Here is a 16,217-nt window from a genome sequence, read left to right on the forward strand (position 1 = left end):
CGTTTTGACGGAAGAGTGAAATTACCGAATTTATTTCGGTGTGAATTATCGAAAAATCGGTTAATCACTGCTATCTATTTTAAAAGTGAAATATCAACATTCACTTTCAGTGTTTAAGGGGGTCACTTAGTTCTAGTTTGTTCCTTTGTTTTGGTCTTCCGTCATTATCCTTTATTTTAAATAATTTAATTCATGTAACTTCAAATCATTCACATAGATTAGGCACCGACCATTTTTATACTGAGGGGATGGGGTATTTTGAAAAAAAAAAAAACAACAATTATTCCAAATATGAGCAAAATATATATTTTTTTTACTCGACCATGGAAAAATTCTAACTCAACATAAAATCCCAGGTCGCCCCTCTGAAAGAAAATGGTATACGCCTTATTTTGCTTGGGAGAACTTAAAATAAAACATAATGAAAGACGAAACTGATTAAAACTAATCTGTAAATCATTTAATTTAACTACATGACAGTTAAAAAATAATACATGATCGCGCTTTTTCTAATTTGAAAATGTCTCAGAGTAAATAGAAATCTCTTTTAAAGACGAAATAAATAAAATGTCAGACATGAGCAAATATTCGTGTAAATATGATTACAAAGAAAAAAACCTTCAATTTCTACTCGCCTTCAAATCTCACTAAAGTTGGCTTCCTTTGATATTGATACTTATCAAGTTTGCTGGGGTCATGGAGCATGCGCTGAAAAGCCGACTTAGTAATATTCCTGTCGATTTCAATATCACTCTGCCTCCTTGACTGAATGAGAAGTTTTTGACGACGTTTTTCTCTCCTTCTTTTTGGGTCAGTCTGCATTAATCTGTGGCCAATTTCCGTTTGAAAAAGTCTCCTATCGAATCCAACATCGTACACTTTCATTTCCGTTTTAATATGGCGGGAAGTTTTTGGTGTGTAGATGTTACGAGGACTGAAGTCATGTTGCAATGTCTTGAAGCAAGGCATCGAGTAATCTGTCTGCAGAATATATTGCAACGCATCTTTTTCTTTTAACGATTTGAACGTTTTATTTATTACTTTTGCCGCCAAAATCTCACTTTCCTTCTTTTGTTGGTCGAAAATAGACTTCAGTTTATTCGTCCGTGTTACTTCTACTATGTTAGCCTTGACCGCGCGATCTCGTGTGTTGGCAGATATTTTATTTATAGACGAACATAGGGACCCTTTGCCTAAAGGAACAAGGCCCTGTCGGTTAGTATGATATCGATACATGATGCATCTCAGAAGATGGAAGGAAAATAAGCATTTTCCGACACCTACTTTCTATCTGAAATAAGATTAAAAACATATTTCAGGATATATGGTTACAAAAAGGAATTCATTTCCAAAGTTCTATGGTCACCACCAATTAAATGCATGCATCTGATTGATCGTTGTGGCCATTCTGATAATTTCCAGAGTGACCAATGAAAAAACATTTGTCGTAGGTTTTCTTCTTTTTAAACGGACACGACCTACATTGGACAGCACGGTAGGTGTCTTGCACAAAAAAAAAAGAAAAAAAAAAAGCTGCCCAGCCTTCTGTAGCACCGGAGTTCAACCCTTGATTTTTGTGGGATATGTGCTACTCTTTTCTGTGTGTATTTTTATTTTAGTTTCTTGTTTTTTCTCTATATTCTGTCCATCGACTGGCCCTCTCTATTATCCCCATTTTCATTTGCACTTCGTAATTTCGACATTTTCCTTTCAATGGCCGGGACAATGATGCGACGTTTGGCAAAATTAAGCCTGACGTTTACACAGACTATTATAATGTCAGACGTTTACACAGAATATTATAATGTGCATATGTAGGTTTGAATTATGGGGCAAAAATGAGTTGATAAACGTTGGTAAGCATGGTTAAAAATGAATTGATAAACGTTGGTAAGCATGGGTGGCCTTGCGCTGACATTTCCATCCTGATGGAGTTGTTGTGTCTTTGACGTACTCACCATACCTATTCTCGTTATATTGGATTAGTTAAAACATTGTGTTATATTGAACACAATGTTTTTTGTAAAATTAGGGATATTTTTCTCTTTGTTCGTATGTTGTGTGTGTTTAAACACGCTTGAATGTACCATTTTGAAATATAGCTCTTTTATTCAGTTTTCACGAATTTAAAGCAAATAGTTTTTAAATAGTTCTTGAATAATTATTCTCTTATCGTGATTTCAATAGAAAATTAAAAAAAAACTTTGGTAGCCTTGTGCAGTATGTGCCTTGTGCAAGATGTGTAAAACTGAACTATGGTACAGAATACAATTTTTTTAAAGATTCAAATACTTACCCTTCTCGGCTACATCCATTTCAAACTCAAAAACAATTGCGTCAATATTAAGCAATTTGAACGTACAACTCATTCCCAAAATCTATAAATCGCTATTGATATAAACAAGTTAACTGAAAAATGTAACATTTTTAGTTTGTAAAGCTAATTAATTAATTTTACAGTTTAACAGATAATGAACATAAATTCAATAAAGAAAGAAAGGGGTAGATTAAACATGTCAATAGCAGTCATGTGCGATGTAAATAGAACGGTCTACTCGACTCAATATTAATAAAGGCATATCTTAGGTTTTCCACAATGTTAAACAAACTTTATTGATACGTTTATCGAATTTTTCTTTTTAATTTCGGTGTTTAACTACAACTGTATTTAATTGTTTGGTATTAACATAGATGTGAATGGATAGGAAGTAAAACTATTCATATTAACAAGCGAAACATTTGTTAAAGTTTTAGCAAGGCTTTCATTTAACTATCAGTCTATTTAGATTCATATAAAAGTTTATCAGTCGGTGTTCAGGAGTTATCCAGGTTATGCGGTCTAATTGTGAACAACCAAACTTGAAAAGAATTAGGTGATAGAATACAGTTCCCACACTGAGTTTCAGGGAAAAGTTCATTAGTCTTTTGGCAATGCAGAGACGTGCTACTCCACCAGGCAGGTCTTTCAGTAACGACAAAGATAAAGGAAAACTATCTAGTTAATGTCATTCAATAAAATAAACACAGAAAATATTATTATGTACATATATCGATTACCTGGGAGTATGAAAATAGTGAAAATGACAATATTTAACTGATAAAGTAAATTACTGCCACTTAAAAATTGCTCTTGTCCAGTTTAGTGAACATATTTTGCTCATCTCATTTACTTTTGTTACTTTGTATGTATGATTCTGTTTTCCATGTCTGGTCTTTGTCCCTGGATTACATTCTTTTGATTACCGCTATAACCTTGGTTCCTTGATTACTCTTTCAACAGATGGTCGGTATTCTAATGGGAACTATTAGGCTTCGTTACTGGCTGACCCATAAATTGACTATTATGAGGTTGGTTTTATATCTGATTTGATCTAAACAGATTTGTTCGCAGTGTTATAGTTTACCAACGGGAAATATTGTGCTCTGTTACACATTACCCATTAATTGATTATTGAGAGTCTGACTTTATAGCCGATCATTTGATCTCAGTTTCCGCTATGAAGATGACGTTTTGCAAAAAAAGAATCCTAGTTTCGGGGATTTTAAACGTCGCATCTACACCCAAAGAACTTGAAATAATGGACACTACAGACACTATGGAGTCAGACTCGTATCTAACCATATAATGTACGTTTAGAGATCGATGGCAATGGAAAAGGAAAACTCGTGACCAAACTATACGACAAACGTGATGACTTCTCATTCCGTATTGTCAACTTTCATTTCATCTGTGGCAGCATCCCTTCAACACATTGGGTATGGAGTTTTCATATCAAAACTGAAACAAGGTATTGTTGTTACAAGATTAAAGTCATCACTTCAACAGTTTTATGATCGTCATCATGAATTCGTGGGTCGTTATGGTGAATCCATTTGCACCATGAAACATATTTGTTCGCGGTGTAATAGTTTTCCTTTCCTCTTTCGTCTACCCCAAACGTAATGTTTTATGCAATCTACACAGGCAAATATTTTTCACGTGAAATTCATGTTAATCGAGCTTCACGTGAAATTCACATGAAAGTAACATGATTTTCATGTGAAATTCACCAAACACGAATTTCATGTGAACATTTCGTGTGAATTTCACGTGAAGGCTCCATTCACCCGAATTTCACGTGAACTCTGTCACTTAGTTTATTTGCTCAATTCAGGTGAAATTCATGTTAAATTTGTGTGAAAATCATGTGAAATAATTTTGCCTGTGTAATTAAAATTAGACCTGTCATTTGTTCAATTCAATCACTGCATGTAGGATCTAACAACACTCCACTCTGCTTTCTGTTTAGATAACCTTTCTGGTCAGCCAATTAGATTTTGTCTGCAATTGTTTTGAAAGCATTATTCAGAGGGAAAACCCGAGGACTGAAAGGTTACCTGAAAGAGAAAGAACATAAAATTGATTGAAATTAAAATCTTCCATCATAGTGCTTCACTTTCTACAAACTGGTAACGTTTTAAGTAATATGTCTTGAATAGTGAAGGTTTTCAAAGTGAGCTGCGTAGGACGTCCATGATTAGAAATAATCCACTTAATCTTTTTCAATAACGGTAGTAGGAGGTGACCTTGGTAAGATCACGTATGACTCTGCTATGAATGTTTCACGGAAAAAAAATCAACTCCTGAACTTTTTTCATAATAAAGTACTAGTATCTAATTTGCAGTTTAATGCCTTATTCAACATGGATCAACATACTACGCGTTAAAGTCGCCGTTCATTTGTTTTCAATTGTGGACGTGAGCAGTTTAACCTGACCTTAGACCAGAATAAAAACAAGAATTAATCGACTGAAAATACTGTCGTAATTCATTACAACATTAGACTGTTACATTGGTCCACCTACAATACGTATATTAGACAATATAATGTTTGTTCTATTACATGGGTATTAAAGGAATTATGGACATGATTAAAAGATAAAAAGGTTTAAATATTATTAAGCTTCATAACATTGCACGTTGCATAGATGTACTAATTAAAGGGTGAAAATTGAGGCCATAACAAAACAGCGCTAGGCATGTTATCGTAAATATATATCTCAAATAAAAAAAATAAAAATAAGGACCCAGAAAACTATAGATTACTAAGTCTGATGATCGCAATAGTAGTATGGTGCGGAGCCCAATAGTAATGTACAAAGATCAAAGTGATGAGGCACCGAGTCAAGGAAGACCTCAAATTAAACAAAAATATTCATAAAACCAATTTGTAAGCTAAATAAACCAACCAAAAACTTAAGTCATTTTAAAGAATTGCCTTTTTTTTTTAATGCAATGTATATTTATACTGCCTGTTTATTATTTTATTTTTGGATATTTTTGGTATTTCTGGTTGTGTACGTTAACGTCCTCAAAATACTTGACACTGTACACATAAATCAGCATTTCTTCAAAAATAAAAGCGAACCAGTATACGAGCGGTAATGAAAAAGAATGTAGTCAAGAGATAACGACAAGACAAAGAAATAAGACACACAAAGCACAGAGCATAAAGTAACCAAAATAACATACAAAAAGTATGTGTAGTTTCGACAAGCTCTGACATAACGCAAGAAACTCCATACGCAGGTGCTGAAGGAAAGTACTTTGCCACTAATGAAAGGAAAGTTGACGTTACGAAATGGGAAGTCATCGTGTTTGTAGTATAGTTTTCTATTTCAATCGATCTCTTGGGAAAAATTCAAGTTATGAGGTTGACTTTATAGTGTCTGCATTTAGTATCCTAACCAGTATCTAAAGTTCTTTATGGATAGACGCGATATATAAAATTCCAAATTCTAGGATTGTTGTATTTCACGCGCGAAATATGCATTGTATGGACAAAATAGATATATAAAGGCAAAATTATTATACTTTAGTGCATAAACTGTTGTAGTTATTGTTTTTTTTTTCGGTGTTATATAACCTCTTTGATTAAAAGTGAATTTTAAAGATATTTCAACACAACAGTATACTGGTATACCAGTTGGAAAAGCTCAAATTAAATAAGATTTACTTATTTTCTGCGCAAAAAATTATCATACAAAATATTGCGCACACACAATGCATGTAATTATATTGTGCGTACAAAATAAAATATAATTTAAGCGTTCAATACCCTTTTGGATGAGAACAAAACGTTTTGATCACGTTTTGATCAATTAAATAAATAAAACTACTGTAAAGAGAAATTACTGCACAGAAAGGCTGCAGTGTTGTCGATAGTATCTTTAAGTTACCTCTGCGGTGAAGTTTGCTGGACAAGATTTTATATCATTCCGTTTTTATGCAGATGAATTAAGTACTGGCATTATTTTATTTTTTTTCAATGAAATTGTTCGCATCCCAATAAAAATATTAGCTTGTCCCAATTACAGTTGGGTTAATTAGAAATAAAGAACCTTACATAATTTAATATCGTTAATTGTGCTAAAATTTTCACGTGAAATTTGCAAACTGACATATACTGTAGTATCTAATTTTGTTTCAAAATGTACTAATTTCAAAGAATAAGCAGAGCGCAGGTATCAAGTAAAGAAACAACAATTACAACACTATGTTATCTATAATTTTGCAAAGATCAATATCTTTTGTGTGCAATTATATATATAGAAGGGCCTGAAAAATTCCCAACGATGTCAGAACTTCTAAATTTGCGAAGCAAAGTTTGGTCGTTCCCTCCGCGGGACTCGACCTCGTACCGCTGTGACAACATCGCCTGTACAAAGTCCAGCGCCCTAGACCACTCGACCAGCTAGGCTATATTATTATATGTGATGAACTTGTCATTTCACTAGCTGTGGTAATAGCTTATCTGAACTAAAAAGAACAGAGATTAAAAGAGAGAAAACCAGGGAAATATTAACAAGATGACTTTAAAATTGCTTACTGTGATCCTTCTCTGTAAAAACGCTTTGATTGTTTGATGAATAATTGAACTGATTTAAACATATATTTGTTTAAATCGTCAGAAAAGGTGTCATTTTAAAAAAAGTTTCGATTGTTATTTCTAGTAAAAAGGCAGTATCATTCTTAAATTGTTCACGTGCCTCTAAATACAATGGGCATTCCAAAAAGTAATGTATGGCATTTTCAACCATCCAGCCGCAGACACAACCTGGATCATTTAGAAAATTAACACTTTATGTGTGCAGTATAATAGATATTGTTTTGTACAATATTATTGCAAAATATCAATGTTATTCGCAAAATGTAATCATTTCATGCGCGCATTAATTGTATGAGAAATTGAGCCATTGTCGATGTCAACAAGTACATGTACAGCATAAATCTGAACAATTGTGAGACTGGAAGTTAATAACTGGAAGAAACAAGACGTGGTACGTACATTCTTAGTACATGCATAGTAATCCTGTGCAGAAGATGTATATTTGCTATTTCAAGTCTTTGAACCTCTGTAACATGCATTACTTATCCCCACCTCTTCATGAAAATTGATACGGTGCAACGCATGTAGCTTCACTGATTTGTAATGATGCCTTGTGATTTTTTTCACAGCCTATAAGCTAGCGTAGTGATAAGCAGTGAATCAGGAAGCGGTTATTGGTCTGCAGAGGAAATTGCAAAGTTTGTGTGTTTATGTATCTTGGATCATGTAGAAGAATGGAATTCCGAATAGCCGCCTAGTTAAACTACTTCATGATACGACATGGATAACGAGCCCGGGGGTTACTTCGCTAAAATGGAACATATATGCCAATAATGGTGGTCGAACCGGAAACTGATCATGACCTTGAAATTTGGAATATCATACCCTGTCAGTGACATTGAATGGTAAAATGTTATACTGCTATATATTGCTATACTGTTATACTTTCATTACTGAATAATTATTGTTAGTTAAACATGTGTTTAAACAGAGGTTGATATATAAAAGACCCTGTGCATGAAAATACCACAATGATAAAATTAAGAAAAAGTAATCCTGTTATTGACAAGGGTGAAAATTACAACCCTAATCATGAGAGATCATTTGTGAAAGAGTAATTAAGGGAGGCAAGATTCTAGCGGAAATCAAAAGAATATAATCCAGGGACAAAGACCAGCCATGGAAAACAGACACACACAATAAAGAACAGAACAAAACCCAAAATAATACATACAAAGTCACAAAAGTAAATGAGCAACTCGGACTCCACTAAAACGTTCTCAGCTGTTTGAAACACCCACCGAGTTGCTCATAAAAAGTCAAGTCCAGAGTTGACGAACGAGGGAAGGAAAACTATAAGACATCGAACAAATCATTTTTCTTGATGCCGATGGATACACCGTAACGATTTACGAGTTCATGATGACGACCATAAGACTTCTAGATCTGTAGTGATGGCTTAAATCTTGTAACAACATAACCCTGTTTAAGACGCCTAATTGTAGGAAGTCTAGCGCGATACAAAATAGTGCGTATTTAATGTAAGCTCTGACATAACGTATGAGAAGTCTAGCGCGATGAAATAGACCCTGTTTTGCGGCACATACACACAATCAATTCTGATGGAAGTACCCCCACCACACGGGATAACAATAGGCGCACAAGAAAAAATCTTACGCAACCGGAGTCCTAATTTAGAAGTTATATTATTTGTAACCGAACTGCAACCCAGTCTGCAGCTGTCGAATATTGATTCAGTAGTTCGAGAATGACGCGATACGACGTAGGTTAAAATTGTTGACATGACCTAGTAAAGTTGACCCTTGACCAAAATATAAAGCAAAAAACGTCTTAATTTAATCCACCTTTACAGGAATTGTTGTAACCTATTACTAAGTATTTAAAATACATTATAAATATTTAAAGGATTAGCTTATAAAATTGCGCCTGACCAATTTTAGACTTTTATCATTGATATGTCAAGAAATATGGGACACACACATGATTGTTATATATAGTGAAATTTTTTCTCCTATTATTGGCCTTCATTTTATCTTTGAAGTCTCTAAACATGCTATTGCAGCTTGGTAAACAAATGGTTATATTTGTGATAAGAGTCAATATTTTAATAAAGTATTGCTTTTTCAAAAGAAAATATCCTGATTGCATGCAATACATTTAAAACCAAACCATAAAAACAATAAATAAAAACACACTTCACACAAAAAAAAAAACAAATAAAAAGGAAAACAAAAACAAAACCAAAAAAAGAAAAAGAACGAACAAAACGAAATAGGTCATAAATATGGCCTTGGCGAATATAGGATGTGTCCATCACAGTGATAAGTTTTTTTTTAATAATTTTTATTGATAATAGTTTTCTAGAATCTAAAGAGAATCAAATGTATATACTTAACATACATTCAGCTGCATGTATGCAGAATGTCTTTTCGAATGTCAGTTGCTATTTCTCTTTAAACCAGTTCCAAAGAGCCTGCATCGACGGCAGACCTAACAACTGCTTCCAGATTCACATTTGAAAGATGTGTCGTCGTTCTGTTACCATGAATTTTATTTCTTTCTTTGTCGGTCGAAACATTTGTTAAATTTTATGGTAAGGCTTTCATTTAAGTATCAGCCAGGTTTATCAGTAGTTGTTCAGGAGTTGTCTAGGCTATGCGGTCTCACTGTGAACAACCAAACTTAAAAAGAAGACAATCGTAGACTGCAGTTCCCACACTGAGTTTCAGGGAAAAGTTTATTAGTCTTCAGGCAATGCAGAGACGCACTACTCCACCAGGCAAATCTTTCAGTAAGTAGAAAAATAAAGGAAAACTGTATCTAGTTAATGCCATTTATTAAAATAACGTCAAATAAACACAGACAATAATTTTATGTATATTAACTGGAAGTATAAAAATAGTGAACATGACAACATTTAACTGATAAAGTAAATTACTTCCACTTAAAATTTGCTCCTTGTCCAGTGTGGTGGACATGTTTTTCAACAGATGGTCGGCATTCCAATGGGAACTATTAGGCTTCGTTACTGGCTGACCCATAAATTGACTATTATGAGGCTGACTTTATATCTGATTTGATCTAAACAGATTTGTTCGCAGTGTTATAGTTTTCCTTTCCTATTTCGTCTACCACAGACGTAATGTATTATATGCAATCTAAATAAAGTTCTACCTATCATTTGTTCAATTCAGCCACCGGATGTAGACCTAACAACACTCCATTCTAGTTTCTGCTTAGATGACCTTTCTGATCAGCCAATCAGATTTTATCTGTCATTGTTTTGAAAGCATTATTAATATTTGAAAACCCCAGGACTCTGAAAGGTTTACCTGAAAGAGAAAGAACATAAAATTGATAGAAATTAAAATATTCCATAAAGGTTCACTTTCTACAAACTGGTCAAGTTATAAGTAATATGGTTCTTGAACACGGGTATCGATCTTTTTTTCATAATAGAACACCTAATTTGCAGCTTAATGTATTATTCAACATGGATCAAAATACTACCCGTTAAAGTGGCCGTGCATTTGTTTTCAATTGTGGACTTGAGTAGTTGAACTTGACTTTGACCAAAATAAAAACCAGAATTAATCGACTGAAATTCCTTTATAATTCACTGGACTAATATCGGATTAGTATATTAAAACACACTGGACTATTGCATTGGTCCACCTACAATACGTTTCTCGGACATTATAATGTTTGTTTTATTACATAGGTGTTAAACGAATTATAGATATGATTAAAAGATGAAAAGATTTAAATATAACTAGGCTTATTTGCGCACGATCAATATCTTTTGTATGCAATTAATATTTTATATATCTTACACGCACAATATATGCATTTTGTGCGCACCATATTATTACTTTATGCGTGCAATATAATTGATATTGTTTTGCACATTCAATATTATGTTATCGCAAAATATCAATTTTATTTGCACATTGTTATTAATTCATGCGCGCAATATAACTGGCATTTTGTGCACAATATCATTTTTGTGAGCTCAAGCCCGCGGGGTGATATAGATTGAGGGTTGATACGGCGTTTGTTACAGATTTTGACATGTCACGTTCATTATATCCAATATTTTAACTATACTTTAAGTATGTTTCGTGAAGAGTGTCATTTAGGTCTAGGGGTGTGATATAGGATATGCTATATAGGTCTAGGGGTGTGATATAGGGTATGCAATATAGGTCTAGGAGTGTGATATAGGGTATGCAATATAGTTCTAGTGGTGTGATATAGAGTATGCGATAAAGGGTAAACGATGTAGGATTTTAAAATCTTTTTATTGGATTCCTTATAAAAATCCTTGTCTGCATTTACAATCAGATTTCAGCTATCTCTTACGATTTTCGAGTTATTAGGGGTCTAGGGGCCATGGCCGAAAAAAAACACTTTAAAAAAATTACGTCCGATTTAAAAAAAAGTATTGGATCTCTCATAAAAATCCCTGCCTAAGCCTAAATTTGTCAATAAGATTTTAGCTGTCTCGTACGGTTTTCGAGTAATAAGGGGCAAAAGGTGCCACACGCGAAAATTTTTTTTTAATTTTTGTCCGATTTCGAAAATAAAATTTTATTGGATTCCTTACTAGATCTTACTCTTTTTTACGAAACGGGACAAGGTACATGTATCTTTGGTTGCATTATAGGTCACCAGTATGTGAAGGGTTAGCCCTAGTAGGGACCGAGGAGATAAAATTCTAATAAGCCCTCTGTATGAGTTGAATTTGTATATGTATATAAGTAAATATCAGAATGAACCAATTCGTTATTTTGACTGAGAGAAAATATATACATGTTTGTATTAGAAAAAGCAATTGAAAAAGCTACACATCATGTTTAATTCGTCATGCTTAAGATTTCAACTGGATACCACAAAGAGTTATTTTGGTAACAAATTTGTATCTTTTGTCAAAATCTCTCCTTCGCTATCAATACGTGTACGACGGAAACTTTGAAATGATATCAGCACTGGAAAGGATCTTTAGTAGTTTACGTTTCTGTGTATTCCAACGTATTTAAATAGGTACCATGCAATTGTGTAAGCCTTGTATTATTGAAATCAAAGATCTGCCTTTTATGTAACAAGTACAGTCATGTAACTTTTTGTTTCATAAATTTTGTTCATTAGATTTTTTTCTATCCAAATAACACCTAAAACTTTTCATCATGAATGTTGATGAAAGTAACTGCACGGGTGCTGATTCATAGGGGCCCCCTAAAATTTGTATTTTTTGTCTGAAATCTTGACTTTTTACAAACTCTATCCAACTTAATTTTCTTACTTAAGCGTTTTAATTACGTCCCCTAACCTGAAATCCTGGATCCACCCCTGCTGTGTATTCGATACCTTTATTAGTTTATTACACTTAACTTATTTTTTTTTATATCTCATAGCACCATTACAAATGTATAAGTACGCCATAGTATACAGATTTACACGTATGTCCTATCTTTGTTTTCATTTTCTGCACGCAAAATATTAAGAATAGCGAAATCGATTCGCGATTTTCAATGTTTTTAAAAATTTTTTTGAACGCACCCCAATCTTATGAATATTCATGAATATTATTGACGGCTTCCATGCGGGGTGGTATCGACGGCTAGCTTCACACTGGTTTTAAAATCCACTGAGTAAAAAAAATATATTATTTTCCTTTTTTCAAAGGGGTCAAGGGAAACCAGGGTTTCTAATGAAGAGGTAAATATGTTACTAATTTTAGCTTCAACACTTGACGCCTTTATCATACTCACTTTAGACGTATATACTGCTACTGCTATGCATATGAATGTTCGTGAAGAATAGAGGCCGAAAAGTGCCCGAATCGCTCACCTAGCTAAATGAGCTACGTTCATTGTTTTGGAAAAGCGGCCATATTTTTTCAAAAGGTTATTTTGTGTGTTATACCCTAAGGAACAAGCATACAAACTTCCAATAAATTATATCCAGTAGTTTCTGAGAAGATTTTTAAATGTAAAATAGTAATAATAGTACCACAAAAAACGTCAAAAGGGAACAATTCCTAACTGAGTAATCAGCTTTTCACGAAAATTTGACCATAGACAGATCCAGCTGAAAACATTTGCTACGTCAAAATTTGTCTACCAGTTTTGACGATATAGAAGACAGGATCAAAAATCTAAACGGTCATTTTGTGCAGAAATATTATTGGGGTGGTTTTATGGTTCCAATTGCCCATCGGGAAAGGAACAGATATGGTGAAACAAACAAAAACACCTCTGTATGCGCTTTATGAAAATAGTAAATACTTACAGAGAGCACCCAATGTCTTCAATAAGTGTAAAAACACCTTTAAGCTCTGAAAAGCCCCGACAACAAAAAATACTTTGAATCTGGAAGCAGTTGTCTGGTCTGTCGTCGATGCCGGGTCTTTGGAACCCACTTAAAAAGAAATAGCAACTGGCACTCGAAAAGACATTCCGCATGCATGCAGGTGAATGTATGTTCAGTATAAACATACGATTCTCTTTATTCTCTAGAAAAATATTATCAATAAAAATTGAAAAATATACTTATCACTTTGATGGACACACCATATATTCACCAAGGTCATATTTGTGACCTATATCGTTTTGTTCGTTCTTTTTCGGTTTTGTTTTTGTTTTCCTTTTCCTTTTCCTTTTCCTTTTGTTTTGTTTTGTTTTGTTTTTTGTTTTGTTTTTGTTTTTATTTTTTTAGTGTGAGGTTTTTTATTTGTTCCGTTTTATAAAGGCTTCGTCGTAGATATATGGAATGCAATCAGGATATTTTCTTTTTAAAAAACTATACTTATATTGTAATTAAAATATGGATTCTTCGTCACAGTCATAACCATTTGTTTCGCTTTAAGCTGTAATATCATTTTTTAAGACTTCAAAGATAAAATTAAGACCGACAAGAGGAGTAAAATGTAACTATATATAACAATCATGTGTGTGTCCCATATTTCTGGACATTTCAAGGATAAAACTCTCACATTGCTCAGGCACAATTTTTACAAGTTAATCCTTTTAAATACTTATAATGTATTTTAAATACTATATATTAATATGTAACAACAATTCCTGTAATCATGGATTAAATTAACACACTTTCTGTGTTATATTTTGGTCTAGGGTCAAGATCGTATCCTCAATTTTAACCTACGTCGTATCTATGATCATGCGCGTTATTTTCGAACTACCAAATCAATATTCGATAAACTTGGTTGCAATTCGGTTACTGTAACAGATGATACATGTATAACTTTTAGATAAGGACTCCGGTGGTGTAAGACTTCGCCTATCGTTATCGCGTGGGGATAGGGTACTTCTACTTCTACTAGTAGTATGGATGTGCCAATGAGCAGGGTATTTTTTCCACAAATGACCTGTCATGATTAGGGTTGCAATTTTCACCTTTGTCAATAACAGGATTACTTTTTTTCACCATTCTATCATTGTGGAATGTATAAATCACTAGTCATGCACAGAGTCTGTTACAAAGCACCCTATATTTTAACACATAATTAACTAACGCTAATTAATCAGTGTTGAAAGTACAACAGCATAGCAAAATATAGCAATATTACATATGGAGTAACAGTCTTCTTTGTTCATTGGTTATTATGATCACTTCTAAATTTAGATCCGTATATAAACCGTTCCTTTCCGTAATTACTCTCAGTCACTCGTGGCGGAAGCGCCGCAGACGAAGCAGACAAAAAGAAAAATACATTATCTACATATGTCACATATAAATTAAGGACTTTCACGTTATACATGGACCTGTTATATTGACTTCGGACTTCGTCCTCGGTCGGACAGGTCCATACCAGTTTTATATATTGTAAATTTCGATTTGCTGTACACGTGTTTCAAGGAGTAACCTCTCATCAGCAGCATTAAAATCAAATATGTAGGAAGATCATAATCAAAATATCAGTTGTATACAAGAAGTACTCATAACCAAATCTATCGACGGAGGAAGCTAAATCCATCATCGAGAGGTTCTACCATATGCAATGAAAGGAATGAAGCCTCAGTGTTTTACGTAATTTTAAATTTGGAATACTGCAAGATTTCATAAATAGGGTAGATAAAATATGATATTATTCGGGGTCAGACAAGTCTGACTACTGGGTTGGTGAATACCCTCGGGGACCTCAGGTCCACCAGCAGTGGTGTCGACCCAGTAGTTCTTAATTATGCAATGCAAGGTCCCATAACAAGTAAAGCAGTATAACATTTTACCATTGATTGGCATTGACAGGGTGTGATCATCAAGTCATTAACTGGGTTACTTTTGAACATTGAATGTCACTGACAGGGTATGATTTTCCAAATTTCAGCGTCAAGATCAGGTCCCAGTTACACCACCATGATCGGCACACATATATATACCCATTGTTTAGAGGAGTGACTCCCGGGCTCGTTATTCATGTCGTAGCATGAAGTAGGTCAACTAGGTGGCTATTCGGAATTTATTCCTTCTACATTATCCAAGATACAATAACACACATAACCTTGCAGCCTCCCCCGCCGACCTATAACGCTTTCTGAATTACTGTGTATCACTCCGCTGATTTTGTGACAAAACCACAAGGTATGAGCAATACACATTACGAATCATAATCATCGAAGCTACATCCGTTGCACCGTATTAATTTTAATGAAAGGGCGGTGTTAAGCAATAAGTGTTGCCGATATCATTTATATTCCGTAAGATATCTTGATTAATATGCAAGATATTTCTTATATAAATTTTCATACATTAGATATCGTGTATACTAATATAAGAAATCTGATATGATATTAATATTACAATGTGTGTGAGATTTCTTTATATCATAAATTCAGATAAAAATATGCCATTTTTGTATATACATTATAGGTGTTTGTTTATTCACTTTAATGGTTTGAAATTATCTATCAGTAACTGGCCACATACACTCTGGGTTCCAGTCCATAAAGTGTCAATGGTTCCAGGGACATACATATTATGGGGGCTTACCAATTTCACCACTTGAATTTCGGGCTTTCCGTCCAAATGAAAATCTTGCAACATTGGGAGACATGAATCGACAAACATGTTTGTAGATGCAACGTTCTTTCAAGCTTACACTGCCTATAATAATCTCCCGACATTTTGATGGAGTCAATATTAATATTTCCTTTTTGAGTTCTTCCGATTTTCCAAAGTTTTATTTTGTTTCGTTTATTCGCTGGGAATCCAGTTTCCTTTTTCATTCTGTGTCATTTATTATTGACAATTATTCTCTCTCTCTCTCTCTCTCTCTCTCTCTCTCTCTCTCTCTCTCTCTGTATATAT

General features: G+C 33.8%; 1 protein-coding gene across 1 annotated transcript; it reads right to left on the reverse strand.

Annotated features, from left to right (window-relative positions):
- Positions 1-464: 464 nt before the first annotated feature.
- LOC148601243 (uncharacterized) lies at positions 465-1,286 on the reverse strand. The gene has a single exon (XM_088555548.1). The coding sequence runs from the start codon at positions 1,234-1,236 to the stop codon at positions 628-630; it is 609 nt and encodes a 202-aa protein (XP_088411674.1). The 5' UTR covers positions 1,237-1,286; the 3' UTR covers positions 465-627.
- Positions 1,287-16,217: the final 14,931 nt, after the last annotated feature.

This window comes from Perna viridis, chromosome 12 (genome assembly GCF_037379345.1).
Source record: "Perna viridis isolate PV_CMFRI_1.1 ecotype Kerala chromosome 12, ASM3737934v1, whole genome shotgun sequence".
Taxonomy (NCBI): domain Eukaryota; kingdom Metazoa; phylum Mollusca; class Bivalvia; order Mytilida; family Mytilidae; genus Perna; species Perna viridis.